The sequence below is a fragment of the Oenanthe melanoleuca genome, unplaced genomic scaffold (assembly GCF_029582105.1).
Source record: "Oenanthe melanoleuca isolate GR-GAL-2019-014 unplaced genomic scaffold, OMel1.0 S119, whole genome shotgun sequence".
NCBI lineage: Eukaryota > Metazoa > Chordata > Aves > Passeriformes > Muscicapidae > Oenanthe > Oenanthe melanoleuca.
Window position 1 is genome coordinate 22,302 of NW_026612768.1, and position 24,679 is coordinate 46,980.

The 24,679-nt window shown below is 48.4% G+C and overlaps 1 protein-coding gene across 1 annotated transcript; it reads left to right on the forward strand.

Annotated features, from left to right (window-relative positions):
• Window positions 1–259: 259 nt before the first annotated feature.
• On the forward strand, window positions 260–23,966 carry CCDC12 (coiled-coil domain containing 12). The gene is made up of 7 exons (XM_056515911.1): window positions 260–553; window positions 6,858–6,928; window positions 13,439–13,518; window positions 14,697–14,758; window positions 15,546–15,580; window positions 15,909–15,985; window positions 16,941–23,966. Exons 1-7 carry the CDS (start codon window positions 353–355, stop codon window positions 17,018–17,020), a joined length of 606 nt encoding a protein of 201 aa, XP_056371886.1. The 5' UTR covers window positions 260–352; the 3' UTR covers window positions 17,021–23,966.
• Window positions 23,967–24,679: the final 713 nt, after the last annotated feature.

The window sequence follows — 24,679 nt, forward strand, 5'->3', positions numbered from 1 at the left end:
CCCGACCCGGGCACCTCCCCCAGGTGTAGGGGGGGCGGGGACTCCCCTCCACCTGCTGCGGGCAGAGGGAGCGCCCATTCCCCATTATCTGCTTTTCTTCCCTATTCCCACATTTCCATATTCATAAAGGGGAGATAAAAGCGGGGTGAGGAAGGCAAAGCCGCGCCCTACCCCCCCCCAAATAATTAACACTAATTAGCGCAGCCGAGCCTTGCTTTCCCTTGGTGACACCCTAAACAAACAAAACCCGACGGTTTCACCTTGTTCACCCTTTTAATCTCATTTTAAACCATTTAAAAATATTTCATTTTTTACCTTCCCACTCCCCAACCCCCCTCAATCTCCCGCATCGATGCTCTCGGCGCTCGGCACGCCCGGCCTGGCGCGCATGCGCACCGCGCGCTGTACGGCACGGCGGTGCCACAAGATGGCGGCGCCCGGCGGCGGCATGGAGGGGCCGGAGGAGGCCGAGGGGTTGGTGCTGGGGCGGCTGGAGGAGGAGGCGCTGAAGCGGCGGGAGCGGCTGAAGGCGCTGAGGCAGCGCACGCTGCAGGTGGGGCCGGGCTGGGCGCTGGGAGCGCGGGGACAGCGCTGGGATGGGACCCGCGGGGCGGCCGAGGCTGCGGACGGGGCCTGCAGTGGGGCTGGGGAGAGGCCTGGGGGTGCGGGGGCAGAGCCGGAGGGGACACGCGGATCCTGAGTTTTTGGGTCAGGAATTGGGGATTTTGGGGGTCCTCGAGGGGCTGGGGCTGTCAGAGGATCCCATGTAGATCCTGAGTTATTTGGGATACAGTGAGACAGGAATTGAGGATTTTGGGGGTCTCAGGGGATCCCACGTGGATCCTTAGTTATTTGGGTCAGGAATTGAGGATTTTGGGGATCCTAGAGGGGCTGGAGGTGTCAGAGGATCCCACGTGGATCCTGAGTTATTTGGGATCCTCAGTTTTTTGGGTGAGACAGGATTTGAGGATTTTGGGGTCCCAGTGGGGCTGGGGCTGTCAGAGGATCCCATGTAGATCCTGAGTTATTTGGGATACAGTGAGACAGGAATTGAGGATTTTGGGGGTCTCAGAGGGTCCCATGTGGATCCTGAATTATTTGGGATATTTGGGATCCTCATTTCTTTGGATGGGACAGGATCTGAGGATTTTGGGGGTCTCAGAGGGGCTGGACGTGTCAGAGGATCCCATGTGGATCCTGAGTTATTTGGGATATATTGGGACAGGAATTGAGGATTTTGGGGGTCCCAGAGGGGTTGGAATGGGGTTGGGCACATCAGAGGATCCCAGACAGATCCTGAGTTATTTGGGATATGTTGAGACAGGAATTGAGGATTTTGGAGGTCTCAGAAGGGCTGGGGGTGTTCAGAGGATCCCTCGTGGATCCTGAGTTATTTGGGATATTTGAGATCCTCAGTTCTTTGGGTGGGACAACTGGGATCCCAATGGGGCTGGGGGAGAAACAGAGGATCCCAGGTGGAGTCTCAGTTATTTGGGATAAGATTGGACAGAGAATTTGAGGATTTTGGGGTCCCAGTGGGGCTGGGGGTGCCAGAGGGTCCCACGTGGATCCTGAGTTTTTTGGGATATGGTGGGACAGAGGATTTGGCACTTCCCAGCCCTCACCATGTGCAGCCTCTGGAATATTTGGGATATTTGGGATGCTGCTCCCAGGGCAGGGTGGAATTCCCATTTCTGGAGGGATTGAAATCCCTGTGGATTGGCCCTTGGGGACCCAGATCTGTGCTGGGAATGCTTGGGCTCCATCTCCAAAGCTTTTCCAACCTCAAGAATTCCACAATTCCACAACTCAAACCCTCTTTTCCCATCACCAGTGGAGGCAAAATCTCGGGGAAAAAAAAATTCCAATGATTTTCCTTCTTTTCCTTGAATACAACCTCCCTGTTTCCTGCCAGGATTTTTCCATTTGAGGGTTAATTCCTAAAAAAAAAATCCAGCAGAAAATTGCCAAGATTGGATTTTCCTGCTGCTCCTTAATCTCCCCTGCCATTCCCATCTCCATGGTGATGGACACAGAGATTTTCCATAATTTCCCCCCTTTTTTATCCCTCTCTATTAAAAAAGGATTAAAGGCTCCTTTGGATCCCAAACCCCATCCTGGGCTCCTTTCATCTCCTGGAATTCCAGCTGGATTTGCCTTTTTAGCTGGAGCTTTGGGATGGGATCCATGGAAATGAGGAGTGACACAGGGATGGGGATGCTGTGCCAACATTCCCATTGGGAATTCTCTGCTGGTTATTTCATGGAATGCTTTGTTGGGAAGGACCTTCAAGGTCATCCCATTCCTAGGGCAGGGAATTCCAAGCAGCTCTTTGTTTTTTTAACAGAGAATTCCTGATTTTCCAAGCTGAGGGTGGGAAAGGAAAAAGGGCAGGAAAGAAAATTTTCCAACTGGGTGGATCCAGTGGGATGGAGGATGGAGCTCCAAACTCCTGGAAAAGAGCTTGGATATAGAGGGAGATTTTTCCCAGCCCTTAGGGGAGAAATTTGGGAATTCTGTCGTGATCTTGAAAAGGTTTGGATTGAAATTCCTGCTTTATTAAAGCTAGGAGCATCCCAAAATCCCAGATTTCTTTTGGGAAAGGGCCTTAAAACTCATCCAGTTCCATGGACAGGGAACCCAGAACATTCCAGACCTGAAATCCATAGGGAAGCAAAGCTGAGGCTGAGATTCCAGCAGGAATTCCAGGTTTTAAAGGGAATAAATGCTGGATATTCCACCCCAGCTCAATCCTGAGCTGCTGAAAATTCCAGCAGTTTTTGTGGAGCAGCTCAAGGTCCTTGGGAAGCTTTTTCCTGCTTTTTTTTGGGAGCTGTGAAAGGCTTTTCCTGGCTTTTATCCTTTTTTTTGTTTTTTTTTTAATTCCCACTTGGTTCTGTTCCCTTTGACAGCTCATCCCTTTGTTTTCCAGCCTTAATTCCAGAAATCCAGGGAATGCAAATGATCCTGAGCTTCAGATCTCTGGGAAAAGTTTCAAGGGCAATGAATTTTCACTGGAAAAAAAAAAAAGTCCAGGACTTCCTAAAAATTAGGGAGAAGCTGAAAGAAGGAAAATATCCCAGAAATATCCAAATTTTCTCTATTTCTTGCATTCCTTATGTTAAGGAATTCTGCTTTTCCTGGAGTTTTCCTGTCACTCTGGTGTCTGTGGATGGAATTTTGGGTTATTCCCACTGAAAACAATGGGAATGTTCATGGAGAAACCTGGATTGTGTTCTCCCTGTGGAAAAATTCAGTTTTTTTGGGGATTCTTGGGGTTGGAAGCACCAAAAACAGGGAAAAAGGGAATTTCTCCTTTCTGCTCCTTAAGTTTCTGGATCAGATTCCCTCAAGGAAAATTCACCAAAAATATTTAGGTGGAAAAAATAACAGGAGAGGAGAAGAAATCAATGGAATAAAGAGATTCCTGCTTGGAAATTCCATGGAAAAAATGGGAAGCTGCTCCAGGAGCCTCCTTTGTCTGCAGTGCTGGGATTCCTAAGGTTGAGGGAATATATTCCAGGATTATCCAGAGAATTTAAATGAAAATCTGGGAATTTAGGAATTCCTCCTTTGGGATTCCCACTTTTCCTTTCTTCCTGTGGAAAGTGGGGGATGAGGGATTTTTCCCATAATTTAAGGAAAAATTCCCTTGCTGGGACAATATTTGGGATTTCCCATTGGGCACATCCTGGATTTTCCAGCTTTTCCCCTTTTTTCCTTTTGCTGTGAAAATTCTGGGATTTGATGGTTTAAAGTTCCACTCTGAGAGAATTTCCCAGGAAAATTCCTTGGGAATTCCTCATTTTATGAGGATGCTGCTCAATTCCCAGCTGTGGGAATTTCAGATTCCTTCTCTCATCCCAAAATTCCTAATCCAAGGACTCCACAGCTGCTTCTCCTGCTTGTTTATCCCCAAATTCTTGAAAAGCTGGAGCATTCCCACTTTTTTTTTTGGGAAGAAAGGATCTCCCATCATTCCTTCCCTCATCCCTGCTCTGGAGCCTTCCCTGAGTTGTTCCTGGAGCTGGAAAAATTCCTTTGGCTGCATCCCAAGCTTTTGTTCTTGGCTGGATTTGCACCTTCCTGGTGGGAGAGGCTGGAGCAGGAGGAAGGGCTGGCACTGCTCCTTTCCTCTGGCTTTTCCTGCTTTTCCACCCTTTGCTTTCCCAAAAATCCACCATCCCATTTTTTCCCTTTTTTTTTTCCCTGCTGGGATTTGTTTTGCTGGAGTTTTGATCGAGTGCCAAAGGCTTGGGAAAAGTGTTGCCGTGGAAACAGAGCCCTGGGAAGTTTTTCCAGTTTTATCCAGGATAAAACACTCAGAGGGCTCCAAAGGATCTGCTCCTATCCTGGATTTTTTTAGGGAAGTTAGAAAGGCACCCAGGGCTGGAGCACAGGGAATGTTTCACCTTGGAAAATGTTCCTGGATGTTCTTCCCAACAATTCCAGCCTGGGAATGTGGATTTGGAGATCAGAGGGGAGTGGGAGGCTCAGGTGGGATCCCAGATATCCAGGGATGGATCCTCAGGGCAGGAAGGGCCTGGAGCTGCTGGAATGAATCCAGAGGATCCCATGGAGTTCCCTGGGAAAACTGGGAATGTTCCCCTGGAGAAGGGAAGGATCCAGGGAGAGCTTCCAGCACATTCCAGGAGAGCTGGAGAGGGACTGGGGACAAGGGATGGAGGGACAGGACACAGGGAATGGCTCCACTGCTTAGATGGGATATTGGGAATTGGGAATTCCTGGCTGGGATGGAATTCCCAGAGCAGCTGTGGCTGCCCCTGGATCCCTGGAATGTCCAAGGGCAGGTTGGAGCAGCCTGGGGCAGTGGGAGATCCCTGCCCAAGGAATGGGATCATCCTTAGGATCCCTTCCATCCAAGCCTTTGGTTCCCATGGGCCCAGAAAATTTGGGAATTCAGCTCTGGGAATTCAGGAGTGCCACAACCTCCTTCCTCTCACCCATGCCCTGCTCCAGAGGAATAAAAATTGGGATAAGTGGGGCTGAGCAGTGTTTGTGTCCATCCTGGGAAATCCAGAGCTCTGCCTGCTCCTTTCCCACCTTTTTCCTTTCCCACCTTTTTCCTTTCCCACCCTATTTTCCCCACCCTTTTTCCCCACTGTTTTTGTTTCTCTCTGTTTTTTTCCCCTCCATTTTTCCCCCTTTCCCTGCCCATTTTTTCCCCTTTCCCTCCTTTTCCCCTTTCCCTCCCTTTTTTTCCCCCTTTCCCTCCCTTTTTTTCCCCCCTTTCTCTCCCTTTTTTTCCCCCCTTTTCCCTCCCTTTTTTTTTCCCCCTTTTCCCTCCCTTTTTTTCCCCCTTTCCCTCCCTTTTTTTCCCCCCTTTCTCTCCCTTTTTTTCCCCCCTTTTCCCTCCCTTTTTTTTTCCCCCTTTTCCCTCCCTTTTTTTTCCCCCTTTCCCTGCCCATTTTTCCCCCTTTCCCTGCCCATTTTTTCCCTTTCCCTCCCTTTTTTTTTCCTTTCCTGCCCTTTTTTCCCCCTCCCTTTTCCCCACAGCTTCCTGGAAAACCTTTTCCTTGATTTTCCAGCAATATCCCCAATCCAATCCCCTTGGATTTAATAGGAAAGAAGCTGAAATTGGGAATTTTGGATAAACTCCTGATGGGATTGGAATATCCCAAAATTCCCACAGCCAGGGAAAAGCAGGAATTGTCAGGGGTGGGGGAATATTTTTGTCAAGTATTTCCTTATCTTTGACCTCTGTGGATAAAATTCCAGCAGGAATGAGGGGAATGAAGGCTCTGGAGTGTGAGGAGAGGAAAAAAATGGGAAAGGACTCAGAATTCCAGGGATTCAAGGGCAGCTAAACATTACTCAGCTCAGAAAATTCCAGAGTTCTTTCCATTTTTTATTGAATTTAATTAATTTATTGAATTTTATTAAAATTCCTGGGAGTATCCCAAGGTTTGAAAACAGGGGATTAAAACAGATTTAAATTGGGATTTTAGGGATGATTATTGTTGGTTTTCCCTTAAAAAAAACAGGAATATTTTCCTTGGAGCAGGAGCTGAACTTGAAATTCCAGCCCCTGGCTCCCTTCCCTGTTTGCTGGGAATGTAATTTTTAACTTGGATTGTGGAACAGAGTTTGGGAGAAGAGGGATCCAGGGAATGAGTCAGCATTTTGGGAAACATTCCCAGACCTGGAAAATCTCCTGGATAATACCAGGATCCTGGAGCTGGTGTTGGGAGAAGGGATGGGACACAGGGCAACAAAGGCACAAAAAAAAAAGGGAAAAAATTGGAAAATTTTAAGGGATTTTTTTAGGAAATTTAGGAAAAATTGGGAATTCAGCTCTGGGAATGGAGAGGACTAAAATCTCCTTATTCCCATGGAAAGAAAATTTGGGATGAGCTGTGTTTGCTGTGTCCATCCCTGCTGCCACTCCTGGGAAATCTGGAGCTGCTCCTGCTTTTTTTGGGAAGTTGGGAAGTTCATTTCCTTCTGGGAAATTCCATCCATCCCTGCTCCTGCCTGGATAATGAATGGAAAAGGGAATTCCTGGGAATTCTGCCCATGGAGCCTCTTTCCCTATTCCAGAGAAATTGGATTTTGCTCCAATGTTTTCCTGGAGCTGGAACTCCATTGTTGTGCTGATCCCTGTGGGATTCCATGTTTTCCATCCCAAATTTAGAGAAATCAGGGAAGAAAAGAATCCTGCTCTGTGAATTCCTAAATTTTTATAGCTTTGCATCACTCCTTCCCAAATATGTTCTTACTCCTTCTCTATAATTCCCAAGAATATCCCAATCCCAGATTTTGGGGCTGTTTGCTCTCCTGGTTTTCCAGAGAAACCAAAATCTGAGGGATTATCCCATTTTTTTTTTTTTTTGCAGAACAAGGAGAGTGGAGAACCAGAATCCAAAATTCCCAGAGAAGATGAGGAAGAGGAGCCAGTCAAGCACAGGTAATTCCTTCTTTATTCCCACTTTTCCCTCTGGAATGTGTTTCCCAGGAGGATTTTCCTTAAATAGGAATTTGGTTCAAATAATTTGGGATGAAGGATGGGTGGATTCATCTCAGAGGAAAAATTCCATGGATTGAGAGGGAAAACTTGAATTCCCAGCAACTCCTGCATGGATTTTTTTTTTTTTTCCATGGAATTCCTGTGCCTGTTTTCCCTGGAAAATCCCAGCTGATTCCAAAGGCATTTTTCTGCTGGGAAAATCCCACCAGGGCTTTTTTTTTGGGATCACAAATTTGGATGGGAAATTTGGAATGGATTCCCATGGATTTATCCCTCAAACCCCCTCTGTGGGTGAAATGAACCAGGAAAAAAAAAAGAGATAAATCCTATTTTTAAATTTTTAAATTTTTTTTGTTTTTTTAATTTTTAAATTATTAAATTTTCTAAATTTTTAAATTTTAAAAATGTTGAATTTTTTTATTTTTAAATTTTTAAATTTTTTTATTTTTTAATTTTTTAATTTTTTAATTTTTAATTTTTAATTTTTTATTTTCTAATTGTTTATTTTTAAATTTTTAAATTTTTTAATTTTTTAATTTTTTAATTCTTAAATATTTAAATTTTTAAATTTTTAATTTTAAATTTTTAAATTTTTTAAATTTTTAAATTTTTAAAATTTTTTATTTTTAAATTTTTAATTTTTATTTTTTTTAATTTTTAAATTTTAAATATTTGATATTTTTTAATTTTTAATTTTTTAAATTTTTAATTTTTAAAATTTATTAATTTTTAAATTTTTATATTTTTAATTTTTAAATTCTTAAATTTTTAAATTTTTAATTTCTAATTTTTAAATTTTTAATTTTCTAAATTTTTAATTTTTAAATTCTTTAATTTTAAATTTTTTTAATTTTTAATTTTTTAATTTTTAAATTTTTAATTTTTTAATATTTTATTTTTTTATTTTTGGGAATGACTCCTCAGAAAAAACATATCCTAGTGGAGAAAATCCCACATGGATTTGGGGCTGGAAGCACCAAATTTCTTGGGAGAGGGAACTTTTTGTGCTTGGAATTTGTGCCAGAAAAGGCTCAGGAGGTGAAACCAGAGCTTGGGAAGCTCCTGAATAATGAAGGAATCAGGAGCTCTCAGATTCCAGCTCTGCCTCTGGAGCTGATGGAATCTGGGGTGGTTTTCCCACCCCTGCCTGGCTGGAATGAGGAATTCATCCTCCAAATCCCAAAAAAAAATTTCCTGCTTTGGGCTGATTTTATGCTGGGAATTGCCTGGAGGGATCTGTGGATTCCCAGTGCTCAGCAGCTCCAGGAAAATGAGATTTTCCATGGATTTCCCTTCATCCAGTGGCAGATCCAGACAAAATCCTTAGGATGATTTCCTGGAAAATCCAAGGAAGGTGGAGAGGAAAGTGTGGAGTGGGAAATTCCATCCCAGCTTTCTCCTCAAATTCATGGAATTCTTTGGGATTCCTCCCTTTTGGGGTGGGGAAACTTCACTTTTCTATGGATTTTCCTGTTTTTCCACCTTTCCCATCTCAGCCTGTTTTGTTGGGATCCAGAGGGAATTTCCCAAGGCAAATTCCAGCAAAATCTGCTCCATGGGAATGTTTGAATCCCAAATTTTGCTGGATAATTCCCAATTTTTAATTTCCTTTTGCTTTTCTTGTGGAATGTCCACTTTTCCCATGGGAATTGGATCTGGAAGAGCCCATCCCTTGATTTCCTCTTGGATTTGGATTTCCCTGTGGAACAGGGAATTGCTGGCCTGGGGAAAAGGGGAAAAATCTGCTGGAATTTCACCTGGATTTGGGAAATGAGGAGTCCTGGTGGCTGGAATCTCCTTTCCCTCCAAAGCACTTCCAGGAGCTGGGCTGGATTTTCCAAGCAGAGAGAATTCTCTGGGATAGGGAATGTGGTGGTTCAGGGAATAATCCTGTGGTTTGTGAAGCAAAATCCCAGGATTTTCTCTCCTGGCTGATTTGTTTGAGCTCCATCCCAGCCCCTCCAGGTGTGGAATTCCAGGATGGATTGGCTTGGATGATTCCTGTGATCCTGAGGATTCTCCACGTTCCCAGCTAATTCTCAGGAATGGCTGGAGAGGGAAAACTCTGGGAAGAAGGAGCTGGAGGTTCCTGCCAGGACATGGAGTCATCCAAGGATTATTTTTCCTGCTTTTCCCTCTGGTTATGAATGGGTTTGGGGAATTCCCTCTCAATCCCATCAAATCCCAGCCCTGGAAGTGCCCAAGGCCAGGCTTGGAGCAGCCTGGGATGGTGGAAGTGTCCCTGCCCATGGAATGGGATCATCCTTAAATCCCTTCCAAGCAATCCCTTCCATTCTGCAATTCTGGGATTCTCCAACGTTTTTCCCCTCTCTGCTCATTTTTCCAGGAAAAGTTCCCTGGGGAAGGAATTCCATAGAATCCCATAATGAGCCCTCAGGATGATCCCATTCCATGGGACAACTCCCATTATTCCAGGTTTCTTCCATCCACCCTGGCTTTGGACACTTCCAGGGATGGAGATTCCCAATTTTCTGTCCCAGATGGACAAAATCCCCTCAGCTCTGGTTTTCCCAACATTTTTCCTGGCCTGTGCTCCCATTTTTTGGCCACTTCCAACCTCCCCATCCTGTTTTTCCTTCCTCATTTTCCTGCAAATCCCCAGCCCTGCAAGCCCTGCTCTTCTCCCAGCTCTGATCCCTGATCCAAACTCTGGGAATTCTTTCTGGAGCTGTGAAAACCTTGGATTTTTGCATGGACCAGGAAGCAGAGCTGCTGCTCCACCTTTCCCAGGAAAAGGGTGTGGGAGGATTTCAGCTTTTCCTTCTCATTCCCATGGGGTAAAACTCTGGATTTGGGAATTAGGGACCTGCTGGAGCCTGGAATTCCCATCCTTGTGCCAACAAATCTCCTCAGAGCTGGGAAAAGTAGAGCTAAAAATCCAGCGATTTTTTTTTTTTTTTTTTTTTTTTTTTTTTGGAGAGGGGTGGGACAAAACTAATCTCAATTTTCCAGCTTTAGGAAAAGTAAATCCACTTTTCCTAAAAACCGAGCCCTGCCCTTGGACAGGGAGTTATCCTCTGCTTTGGGGGAGGAGCTGGGCTGGGAAACCCGATCTCCCTGAGGAATTCCTGCCTCTGGAATGTCACCGAGCAGGTCCTGAGTGCTTTGTTTGTTAATCCCTGCCTCCAAATCCCTCGGGATCCTGCTCCAGAGGGGGTTGGGCTCACCAGGAACATCCAGAACGTGATTCCCTTCATCCCAGAGTGTGGAAATCTCCGGGAAGGGGTTTAGGGTGGGGAAAAAAAAAATCAGGATTAAGTGTGGCACGGGGTTGGCACTTCCTGGGACATGGACATGGAGCATCCCAGGGATCTTTTCCCACCGGGAATGTGCTCAGGGAAAGGAGGAGGGGTAGGAATGGGACTGGGCAAAACTGGGAATTGCCACATTTTACTCCAGGTTGGAAAAGGGAAAACAGGGACTGAGTCCAGCTGGAAGCTGAGAGCATCGGGATCCAGGCTGGGAAAACCCCTGAGCTGGTTCTGATCCATGTTTTGTGCCTTCCTCCCTCTGGAGCTGCAGGATGCTGTGGATTTTCCCTCAGGATGGAGCTGATCCATGGGGCTTCCCATGATCCCAGTCCTGGCTGGGTCCTGGGAGAGGCTGTGGGTGATCCTGGATTTTCCCACATTTTCCCAATGCTGGGATTGGGATGAGCTTCCAGAGGTGACACCTTTCCAGCCCTTGGCTCCACATTCCTTGGCTCTGTGCTTTTTTTCCAGGAGTCATTAGTGGGAATTCATCCACCCTGTGGTGTTTTGGGCATGGATTTTTGGGTGCTCAGATTTCCTGGAGGAGAATTCCTGGGAATGGGAGCAAGTCTGGAGCATCTTTCTGCTCCCAATCCTTGCACAGGCTCCTGGCTCTGATCCTGGGAATTCCAGCAGTTTTCCTGGATGTTATCTCATGGCCATCTGAGTGCTCCCAAGGTGCCTCCAGGGCTCCTTTTGGTTGAACCTCAAGGATGGAAGTTGGGTTTGGATCCATCCCAACCTGGAGGAGCCACAGAAAATAATGGATGAGGTTTGTCCTTGCTCCAGCATTGTTATTCCCAGCATGGCTGGGCTGGGAATGCTTTGGAATATCCTCCAGCTCCAGCAGGATCCCACACTCCACATGGAATGTGGCCTTTATCCCAGTTTTATTCATGGATATTGAAACTTTCCCACCTGGGAAGGCTCAGGTGCTTGGGAAAACCCTGTGGGAAGTGAATCCTGATGGATTTGGGAACTTCTCCAGCTCTCCTGGAACACCTGGATGTCTCCCAGTCCTTCCTCCAGCAGGAAAACCAGCCAGCCTGGCAAGTTTGGTGTGGAGAGAGGTGGGATTTTTTGGGATTCCTTCCTTCTGGAGCCACTGTGGGAACAGGATGGGCTTGGACACACTCTGGAGCTTTTCCAGGGAAGAGTTTTTTGTCAGGACAGGTTTTCCTGGGTCTCTGCCTGTTCCTCCTTTGGTGCCTTGGCTGAGGAATCCAGGAATGTTGGCAGCACCTGCTGGAGTGAATCCAGAGGATCCCATGGAGCTGCTCCAGGGCTGGAGCCCCTCTGCTCTGGAAAAACTGGGAATGTTCCCCTGGAGAGGAGAAGCTCCAGGGAGAGCTCAGAGCCCCTTGCAGGGCCTGAAGGGATCCAGGAGAGCTGGAGAGGGACTGGGGACAAGGGATGGAGGGACAGGACACAGGGAATGGCTCCCACTGCCAGAGGGATGGATGGATGGGATATTGGGATTTGGGAATTCCCAGAGAATCTGTGGCTGCCCCTGGATCCCTGGAATGTCCAAGGCCAGGCTGGGGCAGTGGAAGATCCCTGCCCATGGCAGAGGTGGGAATGGGATCATCTTTTAGATCCCTCCCAACCCAGCCCATTCCAGGATGATTCCATGATCTCCAGACATTTTTCCTGCTGCTCCTGGAGGTGAAAGCCTCATCCTCAGGGAGCAGGATTGGGAAGCTCCAAGTGACTTTTGGGAATAAGGACAGGAGCGAGGAACCCGTGACACTGGGGGAAATCCCTGTTCCCTGCTCCTGCCACGGGGATTTTGGCAGCTGGAAAGCTTGGAAAAATCCATGGCCTTGTTTATTCCATGAAACCCTTGGGGCTGGAGCAGTGGAGCTCCAGAGGGGCCTGGTTCCCATCAGAGCACTCCGGCATTCCGCACATTCCCGGCGTGCCCGTGCCAAGGGGCTCCTCCCAAAAAAACTTGGGATCCCTCCTGCCTCCCCAGCCAGGAGGGAAACATGGATTTGGGATATTTAGGATATTGCTTCACTCAGGAATGCTGCACTCTCCAAATCCTCCCAGTTCTTTTTTTGGGAAAGAATTCCAGGCTGGGAGGGTGGGGAGGGGCTGGGCTGGAATTCCCAGAGTTGTTCTGGCTGCCCCTGGATCCCTGGGAGTGCCCAAGGATCATGGGAGGTGTCCCAGCCCATGGCTCTGATCCCAAGGGTCACTTCCATTCTGGAATTCCATCATTTTCCTCAGGGACACATCCTGGTGTTCCCAAGGAGTGCCTCACTTTTGGCCAGGAGATTCCTGTGCTGGAGTGGGAAGGGTTGGATTTTCCACCTTCCAAGGTTGGATTTTTGGTGTTTTCCATAAAAACCTGGTGCTTCCCAAGCTTTTTTTGGAGTGTTTATCCCAATTAATCCCATTCCCTGAGCTTCACCTCCTTCATTATCCCTGTGGGCTGAGCTGTTCATGGATCCTGCAGCCTCCAGAGTGTGCTGGAGGTGGGATGAGCTCCTGCCAGCTGGATTTTCTGGGAATTCCTCTGGAGGCTTGCAGGGTTTGGCTCCAGTGAGGAATCACTCATGGGAATGAGGGTGTTCAGTTATAGCCCACATTAGATGGGAATATCCTGGAATTGTGGCTCAATCCCAACTCCTGAGTTTTCCTGGAGTTGATGAAAAAGTGGAAAAACTTCCAGGTGCTCCACCCTCCATTTATTCCAGAACTGGGATTTACTCCCTGATTTTGGCACTTCCAGAATTGCTTGGATAACCAATAATCTTTTTTTTTTTTTTTTTCTCCTGTCTTTCCCTGAAATAATTTTTTCCATTATTTTGGATCTTCCATCCTGAGTATCCCAATTTTTAGACCCAAGAGGTCAGAGCCAGGTGGGAGTTGGGTTCTTCTCCCAGGGAACAGGGAGAGGACAGGAGGGAATGGCCTCAGGCTGTGCCAGGGGAGGCTCAGGGTGGATATTGGGAATATTCCTCATGGAATGAGGAATGGGAGTCCATGGATGTGACACTTGGTGACACAGATCCATGGTGGCCTTGGCTGGATCAGTGGATTTGATGATGGAGGTTTTTCCAACCTCAACAATTCCATGATTTCAGCTGCCTCTGGCTCCTCTTTCCTGCTTTTCCTGGCTGCCCACTGGGGCATCCTGGATTTTTCTCACTGCTCTTCCCACTTTTCCCAGGGAGATCAAGCTGCGGAATTACGATCCTGAGGATGCAGAGCTGAAGAAGAGGAAGCTGCCCCCGGCCAAACCGGCCTCAGGTGGGAGAAACTGGGAATGTGGGAAGGGAAACCAGGCCTGGGGAAGCTCCAGGGTGGGAAATGCACTGGGATGAGGTGTCCATGGAGCCTGGAGGGGCTGGAATATCTGGAATTGCACAAGAGGGGTGGCAACTCTCCCAGGACCAAATCCAAGGATTCATCCTCAGAGGAGCCTCCCAGAAATTCTGGCTGGTTTTGGTTGGATTTATCTTGAAGGAAATCTTAGTTTGGAGTTGAGGGCGTTGGGACTGGAATTTCCTCACCTGGAAATTCCATAAATCACCTGAGAGGGAGGTGAAGGAGTTCCCTGGGTCCTGAAATGTGGAGTTTTTCTGGAATAAATCTCTTGAAAAATGCCCTGAATGAAAAGGGAGGGCTGGGAGTGGCTGGGAATTCTGGCACTGCCCTTTCCTTGTTTTTTTGTAGGAGCCTAAAACTTCCATAGGAGAGGAAAGACATGGGAATGGAATAGAGCTGGGGAATTCCTGAGGGAGCTGGGAATGTTATCCTGGAGAAAAGGGGGCTCTGGGGGGACATTCTGGCTCTGCACAATTCCCTGACAGGAGCTGGGGGGGAATTGGGATCTGCTCCCAGGGAACAGGAATGGCAGAGAGGGAATAACCAGGTTGGATATTGGGAAAATTCCAGTTGTCCTGCAGTGGTGGAGCCTCATTCCTGGAGGGATTGAAGTCCCTGTGGATGTGGCACTTGGGGACATGGGCAGTGCTGGGAATGTTTGGCCTCAATCCAAGAGGGCTTTTCCAACTGAAATTGTCCTTAATTCCATGAAATCCATGTGCTGGAGTGGGATGTGCCACAGCCCCTCTGTGGGTGGCTTTTTCCATGAGTGTTTTCCCATTATCCCAGGTATTTCCAGACCTTTCCCCAAGTCCTGGGCTGGACTTGACTCCTCCAAAGTGTCCCAGGCCTGGAAATGAGTCAGGGAGAGCAAAATTCCCAGCCTTGATCCCAACCTGCTTCCATCATTCCCAGATGATTTTTAGGAAACTCCAGAAGGGTTTGGATGTTGAAGGAATGCACTCACATGTGGGTGCCATGTTTTTAAGTAAAGCTGTGGGAATGGGGTTTTAGGGAAGCTTTTGGGAGCTTCTGGAGCTCCCAGTGACTCCCTGGTGGAATTCCCAGTTTTCCAACACTGATCCTGTTCCCCCATCTAGTGGAGGACACGGTGAAGGAGCAGCTGGAAGCAGCCAAGCCAGAGCCCATCATTGATGAAGTGGTAGGTAAAGCTGGAGCTGGAATTCCTGGGAATGCAGAGCAGGAAATCTGGATCTGGGAATCCAGAGCTGGAAATCTGGATTGGGAAATCTGGATTTGAGATTCTGATCTGAGGAATCTTGATTGGGAAATCTGGATCAGGAAATCCAGGGCTGGAAATCTAGATCTGGGAATCCAGAGCTGGAAATCTGGATTGGGAAATCTAGATCTGGGAAATCTGGATCTGGAAATCCAGAGCTGGAAATCTGGATTGCGAAATCTGGATTTGGGATTCTGGAACTGGGAATCTGGATTTGGGGAATCTGGGTCTGGGAATCCAGACTTGGAAATCTGGATTGGGAAATCTGGATTTGAGATTCTGATCTGAGGAATCTTGATTGGGAAATCTGGATCAGGAAATCCAGGGCTGGAAATCTGGATCTGGGAATCCAGAGCTGGAAATCTGGATTGGGAAATCTGGATCTGGGAATCCAGAGTTGGAAATCTGGATTGGGAAATCTGGATTTGGGATTCTGGATCTGGGGAATCTGGATCTGGGAATCCAGAGTTGAAAATCTGGGTCTGGGAAATCAGGATTGGGAAACCCAGACTTGGGAATCTGGATCTGGGAAATCAGGATCTGGGAAATCCAGAGTTGGAAATCTGGATCTGGGAAACCCAGACTTGGAAATCTAGATTGGGAAATCTGGATTTGGGATTTGGGATCTGGGAATCTGGAGCTGCTCCATGCCAGGTCCAGGCTGGAATGTTGCCTTTGGCTTTCACTGATGTCTCCCCTCCTTCCCTAGGATTTGGCAAACTTGGCTCCCAGGAAACCTGACTGGTGAGTGCCTGTGGAATGCTGCTCCCAGGAAAAGGGTGTTGGAGTCAGGAAAACCCGATTGGAGGCTTAAAAATGCCAGGAAAACCCCGTGGGATCTTTAAGGACCCTTCCAACCCTGAGCATTCCATGATTCCCTGGAATTGGAAAACCCTCCTGGCTGTGGGGGAGGACACAATTCCCTTTTCCTGCTGATTCTTTGGAATGCTTGTTGCCGAGGGATGGGTTGGTTCTGGAGTGGTGGCACTTGGGAAAGAGAAGGAATTTCCCCTGGGATGGGTGGGCCCTGCCTGGCTGTGGAATTGTGCTGACCTTGCTGCTCTCCTGCCAGGGATTTGAAGAGGGATGTGTCCAAGAAGCTGGAGAAGCTGGAGAAGAGGACCCAGAGAGCCATTGCTGAGCTGATCCGTGCGTTCCAGGGGAAGGGGGGAATTTCCAGAGGGATTCCATGATCCCTGCTGGGAGCTCACCAGGCCAGGCAGGGATTGGTGGGGCTTGATCCCTTCCCAAGTGGATCTGGGGAGCTGTTGGTCCCGTGGAGCTTCCCAAGGAGGCTCCAGGAGCTCTTGGATTGTGCCAGGGGAAGGGTTGTGGGGCCTTCACTGGGTGTCCTGCTCTGAAGGACAGGTGTCTGCCAATAAAGGCAGCAGCTTCTCTTTGAAATGCAGAATGTAAACCCCCTCCCTCCAAATTATTATTATAATTTTGAAATTAAGGGGCTCTCAGGCAAAGATATGGGAATTAGGAATAACAGTTCTTTACTAGGAAAATTAAAATAGCAATGCAGTATTACACAGAACAATCCCAACCCTGCCAGAGTCAGAATCCAAGCTGACACCCGTCAGTCAGTCAGGGTGTTGGCACAGTCCCATTCAATGGTGGCTGCATCCTCCTGCAGGGGCAGATGTGGTTCAGCTGGAGCAGTGCTCCTGGAGAAGGTGCAGTTTCCTCTGAAGCTCCAGGGATGATGTGCAAAGGTCTGGTTTTCCTCTGGAATCCAGTGCAAAGAAGGTGCCTTGGTGTCCCAAATCTCAGTTTTTATCTGGGTAGGAAAGGCTTGGCTCCTCCCCTGGCTGGAGCATCTCCCAGTGGGATGATGGAATTTTATCAGTCATGCCCTGGGACTCAGTGGCCATGAACAGGAGATATCTCCTGGAGGGAGGATGGGCTGTGGGAAGATAAAGATGATTGCCCAGCTGGTTTAAAGATGGCCCATGAGCAGATAATGTGTGCCAGGAGATCAGGGGCACTGCCCCAGCTGGGTTAACAGATGGGACAGAATCCACATTTCTGGCAGCCCAGGACACTGGGTCTCTCCCAATCCAGCCAATCCATCCCCTCTCCATGGCTTTTCTCCCAGCAGGAGAGCGCTTGAAAGGGCAGGAGGAGGAGCTGGCATCAGCTGTGGGATCAGCAAAGCAGGAGGGAAGCGACTCAGACTGAGGAGAATCCATCAGGAACCAGCTCTGGATCTGCCTCACACCGACCCCGTGTCCCTCAGGTCCCTCCCTTCTCCCAAACTTCCCAAATCCTGCCATGCCTGGAGGAGAGGCTGATCCCAGGAGCCTGGCTGGCTGCTGGGGAACTTCCATGGAAAACTTTCTGGGATCGTGGTGGGAGCAGGACAGACACCCCCAGTTAGCTGGAACTTCCTTGGAGCAAGGAAAAGTGGGAAAACTCCAGGCTGGAGCTGGAAAGGTCAATCCAGACTCGCTGGGAAAGGAGATTCCAACAGCCCTTGGAAAAGCAGGATCATTTCCCAGGACTGGTGCTCCTGTTCCTGTGCACAGACTCCTTGAGGCTCTGAGTATTTGGGAATATCCATGGCCAGCCCCAGAATTCCTATGGGAAGGGGCTGTGTGCTTTGGGAATTGCTGGCTGCTCTGCATCTGGCTGAGTGTCACGAGGAATTTGCTTTGCTCCTGGAATTTCCCAACCCTCCAGGAGCATCTCACTCCCCTTCTTGGGTTTTTTATTGTTAGTGGATCTTTTCCTAATAAAACAATTCCATGTGGGAAAAGTCACTTGTCCTGCAGAGGAGTGGGAAGAGGAGCAGTGGGATTGAATCCATGGAAGTTGGAGTGGGATTGAGTCCATGGAAGTTGGAGGAGCAGTGGGATTGAATCCATGGAAATTGGAGGAGCAGTGGGATTGAATCCATGGAAATTGGAGGAGCAGTGGGATTGAATCCATGGAAGCTGGAGGAGAAACAGTGGGATTCAGTCTGTGTAAATTGGAGGAGGAGCAGTGGGATTGAGTTCATGGAAATTTGAGGAGGAGCAGTGGGATTGAATCCATGGAAATTGGAGGAGGAGCAGTGGGATTGAATCCATGGAAATTTGAGAAGCAGTGGGATTGAATCCTTGGAAGTTTGAGGAGCAGTGGGATTGAATCCATGGAAATTTGAGAAGCAGTGGGATTGAATCCATGGAAATTGGAGGAGCAGTGGGATTGAATCCATGGAAATTTGAGGAGCAGTGGGATTGAATCCTTGGAAATTGGAGGTGGCCACAGCAGGTCAAGCACAGCTCCTGGGATGGGCTGATCCAGGTTATTGTGTGATCCAGGTTCTTGGGATGATCCCAGCCCTGTCCTCTGGAAAAGGGGAGCAGGTGGGATCTGCCATGCTGATGAAAGCTGTTCTGGTGATTCCCACATCCTGCTGCTTTTCCCCTGGTGGATCATTCCCAGGGTGATGGATCCTTGTCCCTGTGCCAGGATCTGCTCCTCCATGAGGATTTTCCACCTGCAGGAGTCCCATTCCTGCTTCCAGGGGATGCCAGGGAGCAAAGAGCAGCTGGAAAATCCCTGGATTTCTCCTCCATTCCCAGCTTCCTTCCTTCTCCTTGGCTCTCCTGTTCCTGGTGTTTGCAGCCATTCCTGCTCCTCCTCTCCCCTTGGAGGGGCCATTCCCAGTGTGTGGGGTGGACCAGGCTGGATCAGGTGTTGGGATGTGCCTGGGGATTCCCTCTGGATTCTCTGGTGGGAAAACACCTGGGCTGGGAGCCCAACCATCTGGACAGGTGGTTTTCCTATTTTTCCTTGGATGGGAGACATCCTAAGTGCCCCTCACCCTTGTCCTGGGGCAAAATATTTCTGGAAAAGCAGTGGGAAGGTTCCATCAGGGAATGTTGTGGCTGTCCCTGGATCCCTGGAAGTGTCCAAGGCCAGGTTGGACAGGGCTTGGAGCAGCCTGGGGTAGTGGAAGATGTCCCAGCCCATGGAATTGGGATGGATGGGATGATCCTTTAGTTCCCTTGCAACCCAAATTGCTCTGGAATTCCCTGATTCCACGGAGCCATGGAATCTCTGGAATGCCCTGTAGATGTCAGCAGATCTCCATGCACAAAACTCTGCTGTGTCCAGCTATTCCCAACAGCTGGAATCTGGATAAAGCCCAGATTTGCATCCCTGACTGGGATGCTGCCAGCTGGAATTCCCATCCATCCATCCATCCATCCATCCATCCATCCATCCATCCATCCATCCATCCATCCCTTCCCTTCCCTGGCTGAAGCCACACCAAAGGTGGGAAGCAGAAGAATTTTCCCTCGTTGACTTTCAAGGAAAAAAATTCTCTTTAAACTGGCTCCAGTTCCAGGCACAGCTTTTCCCAGTTCCTCAAGGGATAATTTTCACTTTCAGCTCTCCTGGAAAATCCAACTTGGAAATGAAAAATCCCAATATTGTTGTTTAGAACAAGCCTCAAGTGAAATGTCCTGAATTTCACCTTTTCTGTGTATTTTCCAATTTTATTCCAGGCTGAAATTAAGTTGGGATAGCCCCAGAGGCCTGGACAGATGTGGGATCCTGGCATGGGAATGGGATCCTGGCATGGGATTGGGATCCCAGTGTGGGACTGGTGTCATGGTGTAGGATTGGGATCCTGGCATGGGAATGGGATCCCAATATAGGACTGGGATCATGGAGAGGGGCAGGGATCCTGGCATGGGACTGTGTTCCCAGCATGGGACAATGATCCTGGAATGGGACAGGGATCCTGGTGTGGTGCTGGGGTTCTGGTGAGGAACAGGGATCCCTGTGAGGAAAATCAGGAATTCCTTTATCCATAGGAAAATCTGTTTTCCTTTGGCTAATTTGACGTCGCTGCCTTTTGTTGAAAATGTGAACAACTCTGACACAGCCCCAAACTGGCACTGGGGTCAAGTCCATCCCTCAGTATCCTCCTGGCCATTCCCTCTGGATTATCCCCCACCAACATTCTGGCCTTTTAAAAATTGGGATGTTTCTTTCTCCCCTCCTTGGAAATGCCACCTCCTGCCTCTTTTCATTGGATTCCCTCCCACTCTCTCCACGCTCCAGCCTTGGAAGTTCTGACATCCCTCTGCCCTATAAAAACCAGGCCCTGGGATGCTCTTGGCCCAGATAAAAGGCACCAGGGTGGGCTGGAATTTGGAGGAGATGGCTCTGTGACACGAAGCAGGAGCAGCCCTGGAGTGCTGGAGTGGTTGGGATTCTCCAACCTGCTGGGATCATGGGAAGGAAGCTTCATCCCCAGCCCTGGCCCCTCCAGGCCGTGGTTTTGGAGTGGTCACACCCACAGCCAAGGTCTGGCTTTCAAGTGTCCATCTGCTGCAGGGCCATGAAAGGAATTCCCAGTTTTTGACAGCTGCTGAAATTCCTTTTGTGGTGCTCCCGGCCGGACTCTGCCCGAGCCGAGGGTTTTGCTGCCTCTTCCAGCTCTGGGGGGATTTGGGATCATTGCTGCTTTTGGGAGAAAATCCCTCTGCTGGGCTGCTGGCCTGACTCTACAGGTCCCAGGCTTCCAAAGCAGGTTCCTGGGAATTTTTTTCCATCTTTGGAATGTCTGAGCAGAGCTGTTTGGAATAGTTTTTTTCCTTAAATATTTGGGATGCTTGGAAAATGCTTGGCTGTTTCCAAGGGCTCTGGGATGGTTGATGGAGGGGATTTGGGAATTCTGGGGGACCTGTGGCAATGGCAGGGGGAGAGTGGAGGGATCCCATGGGATGTTTCCTACAGCACAGGGTACTTGGATGTGGGAATTGGGAATCCACACCTTGGAAATGGCCTCTGAGGGGGTAGGGATGGGCAGCTCTTGGAATTCTTTGGTACCTTCCAAAGGGATGAGACCCTCCCCTGCAGAGCTGCCCTCAGCCTCAGGGGCTGGCCAAGGACTCCAAAGAACTTCCAGTCAGGAAAATGATCCCAGGACTTTGCCATCCTTTTATCCTCCTGCCCTGTTTGTTGTTAACTCTTCCAGCCAACGTTGCAGGAATTGCCTTGGGAAGTTTTCCTGTGCTTGTTCCAGGAAGAATGGAAAATGTGGGAGCAGCCTCTGCTGGACACAGCCCATGGGATTGCTCCTGCACCTGCTCTGAGTTCCTGGGAACAGCAGTGAGCCCTGGGCAGGGAGGAGCCCATTCCTGCTGGGATCAGATCCAAAGGGAATTCCTGGATGGAGAGCTGCTCCTGCTGCCCGTGTTGTGTTGCTGTGGAGAAAGATTACGGAGTGGAGAGAAAACACAGCAACAAGACACTCTCTGCTTGGTGCAGGAAAGCAAGAAAAAGCAATTTATTGAAAGAAACCATTGCCTTAAATAAGGCAGATCATGCAAAACAAAATACAGACAGATCATTGGTCAGAGAGAGAGAGACACCTCTTGTCCCAGGCTTTCCCATGGACCTTGCAGGTGTTTATCTCTGTTATAATTCTTTCTCTTATGTTTACAGTAAAGGAAAAGTCTCTAGCTTGGGAAAAATCCTAGCTGAGGCTGAGAAAGTTTCATGGCCTGAGAAAAAATACTTAGAACTTGAGAAGAAGGCCTGGCAGCTTTTGCCCAGGCCTTCAGCAGTGTCCACAATGTTGCACTTCCCTGGAAGTGCCCAAGGCCAGGTTGGACAGGGCTTGGAGCACCCTGGGGTGGTGGGAGGTGTCCCTGCCCATAGAAATGGGATTCATGGGATGATCCTTAAGTTCCTTTGCAACCCAAATTGTTCTGGAGTTCCCTGATTCCATGGAGCGATGGAATTGTGTTTTTCTGCCTCTGGGCACTCCATGGAAGTTCAGAGAAGGTCGTGACTTGGAGCTGGGACAATTGGAGCAGGTTCCTTCTGTCCTCTCCTCTGCTCATCCTGTGTCCATCACTGATGGATGGTGAGAGTGGAACTCGTGTCCCTTTGACCATTGCAAAGTCATGGAATCATGGAATGGGTAGGAAGGGACCTTAAAGCTCATCCAGTGCCACCTCTGGATGGGCAGGGACACCTCCCACTGTCCCAGGCTGCTCCAACCCCAATGTCCAGCCTGGCCTTGGGCACTGCCAGGGATCCAGGGGCAGCCACAGCTGCTCTGGGAATTCCCAATTCCCAATATCCATCCATCCCTGCCCTCTGGCAGTGGGAGCCATTCCCTGTGTCCTGTCTCTCCATCCCTTGTCCCCAGTCCCTCTCCAGCTCTCCTGGATCCCTCCAGGCCCTGCAAGGGGCTCTGAGCTCTCCCTGGAGCTTCTCCTCTCCAGGGGAACATTCCCAGCTCTCCCAGCCTGGATCCAGCTCTGGATCAGCTCTGGGGGCTCCTCTGGATCTCTCCAGCAGCTCCAGGTCCTTGTGCTGTTGGATCCAGAGCAGCTCTGCAGGTGGGGAATCACCTGAGGGGGCAGAGGGGCAGAATCCCACCCTTGATACCCTTTTCCAGCAGAAAATTCCAACTTTTCTGCAGAACCCCAACCCCTTTCCTTGGCACAGCAATGCTTTTCCTAAAGAGTTTTTGCCATTCAGAACTGTTCTTCCTTTAAAAATCCCTGTTAAAACATGAAAACCAGGAGCTGCTTCCAGCTCTGTAGGATTTTCCCCCCTCCTCCTCTGTATTATGATATTTGAAATAAAAACACCCTGGGAGTTCCCATAAAAGTCCTGCTGAATTTATGACGTGATTGTTAGAGAGCAGAAAATGTCCAATAAAAAGGAATTTTTCGACGAGAGCCCAACCTCCCACGGCTCTTCCCGGGCTCCATCTGCAGAGAAGGAGCTGGACGGAAGAAAAACATCTTGGAGGCGTTTGGAGATTGTAAACGTAACTAAAAATAGCAAATCCGTGTCTTTATTAAGGATTTTTCCCACTGGGGAATCCGAAGGATTGAGGAAAACTGGAAATTGGATGAGCTCATCCCACCCAGGTAGCACCAGGAACGTTTTGCTGTGTTTTTTCCCAGGAGTGTTTCCTTTCCAGCTGCCCAACTGCGAGATTTTGACTTATTGTTCCCAAAAATAATGACATGAAGAGGAAAGAGGGAAGGACTTGGCGTTCCTCTGTGTTTAATGGAGAATTATGGATGTTTGGGAAGCTGAGGGTGGTTCTTGCCCTGGGAATACTTGGCAGAGTCATCCCAGCTTGATGTTTTCCAAAATGCTTGCTGGGGGCACTGGAGCTACTGGGATTGTGTCCTTCAGAAAAGCTGAGGGACAGCTGAAGTGTGGAATTTCTTAAGGACCTGTCCGTGTCTCTGCATGGAACAAAAGTTGGGAGCTCCAGCAGTTGGAGATGTAAGGGGAAGGCTCTTCCCATGCCTGTCAACACTTGGAGTCAAGAAGGAGAAAAACTCCCCAGTTGGTCTCCGTTGGAGTCGGGGTTGGATTGTGCCAAAGAAAAAGCCTGGAAAGTTTATTAATGGAAATGCCTGGAAGTCTCAGGGAGGCTCGAAATAGCAGGAAAAGCTTCTCTTTCCATGTTGTCCCAGCTGGAAAACTGGGACAGGTATTTGGGCAGCGGGGTTGTGTTAAAAGAATCTGGAAGGTTCTTCTGGAGGTTCTGAGGGAAGTAACTCCACACCTCAATCCCATGAGGGTTCTGCTCTCCTTTAGCCCTTTTCTGCCTGAAATTTATGGAAATCAGGAGGAGTTTGGCTGATGAAGGATCTTCAACTTTGGGAGATGAAGGAGGAGTTTGGCAGACGAAGGATCTTGGAGTTTGGCTCATGAAGGAGAAGTCTGGATGATGAAGGAAAAGTTGGATGTTGAAGGAAATTTGAGTTTGGATGATGAAGGAGAGGTTTGGGTGTTGAAGGAAATTCGAGTTTGGGAAATGAAGGAGGAGTTTGGCTGATGAAGAAGTTTGACTGATGAAAGATTTTGGACTTTGGGAGATGAAGGAAGAGTTTGGCTGTTGAAGGGGAAGTTTAGATGTTGAAGGAGAAGTTTGTATGTTGAAGGATCTTGGACTTTGGGAGATGAAGGAGGAGTTTGGCTGATGAAGGACCTTTGATTTTGGTCGATGAAGAACCTCCAAATTTGGCAGGAAGTCATGTTCAAACATTCCCACTTCCCAATGATCCAGTGGGGATGATTTTATTGCCCATGGAAATCCTTCCTCATTCTGTGGGAATAATAAAGCAAAGGAATTTTAACCTTCTCGATGCTTCTTTAATCCCTGGTGGCATTTTGGAGATTGAGAGTCCAACCAAATATCCTGCAAAGGGATAAAGATGCAGAGCTGGAGCCTTTGGCAATCCAGGGAAAAACTTTCACTGCTTTAGTGAGTTTGATCCAGATCCGTGTGGATCCCATTTCCAAGCAGAGTGAAGTGGGATGTGAGGTAAATGAACATAATTGTAAATTAAAGCACAGCTTAATCAATTGGGAATGATTTAATTCCTGGGTTTTTGCTGGGATGAGCATCAAGGAAGACTGAGAGTTTTGGGGAGCTGGCAGGGATTCCTGCTGTGATTGTTCATAGGATCATGGAATGATGGAATTCCAGGCTGGTTTGGGTTGGAGGGGACCTGGATGGTTTGGGTTGGATGGGGTTTGGAGCAACCTGGGGTAGTGGGAGGTGTTCCTGCCCATGGATGGAACGGGATGATCCTGAAGGTCCCTTCCATCCCAAACCATTCCCTGATCCTACTCTGATCATTTCACTTCCCAAAACACCTCATCCCTTCTTCCACAGGATCCAATCCATCCTGAGGAGTCCCATTTCCCTGGCAGCTCCCTATGGAATTAACAATTCCCTCCAGTTCACGCATGACAACACCACGGGCTTGGCGACTCGTCCTTCCCTTTCTTTCATCCCATGGCATTCCAGAGCCCAGCAATCCTGGCTTCCAAGCGCCTGTTCCCATGAAA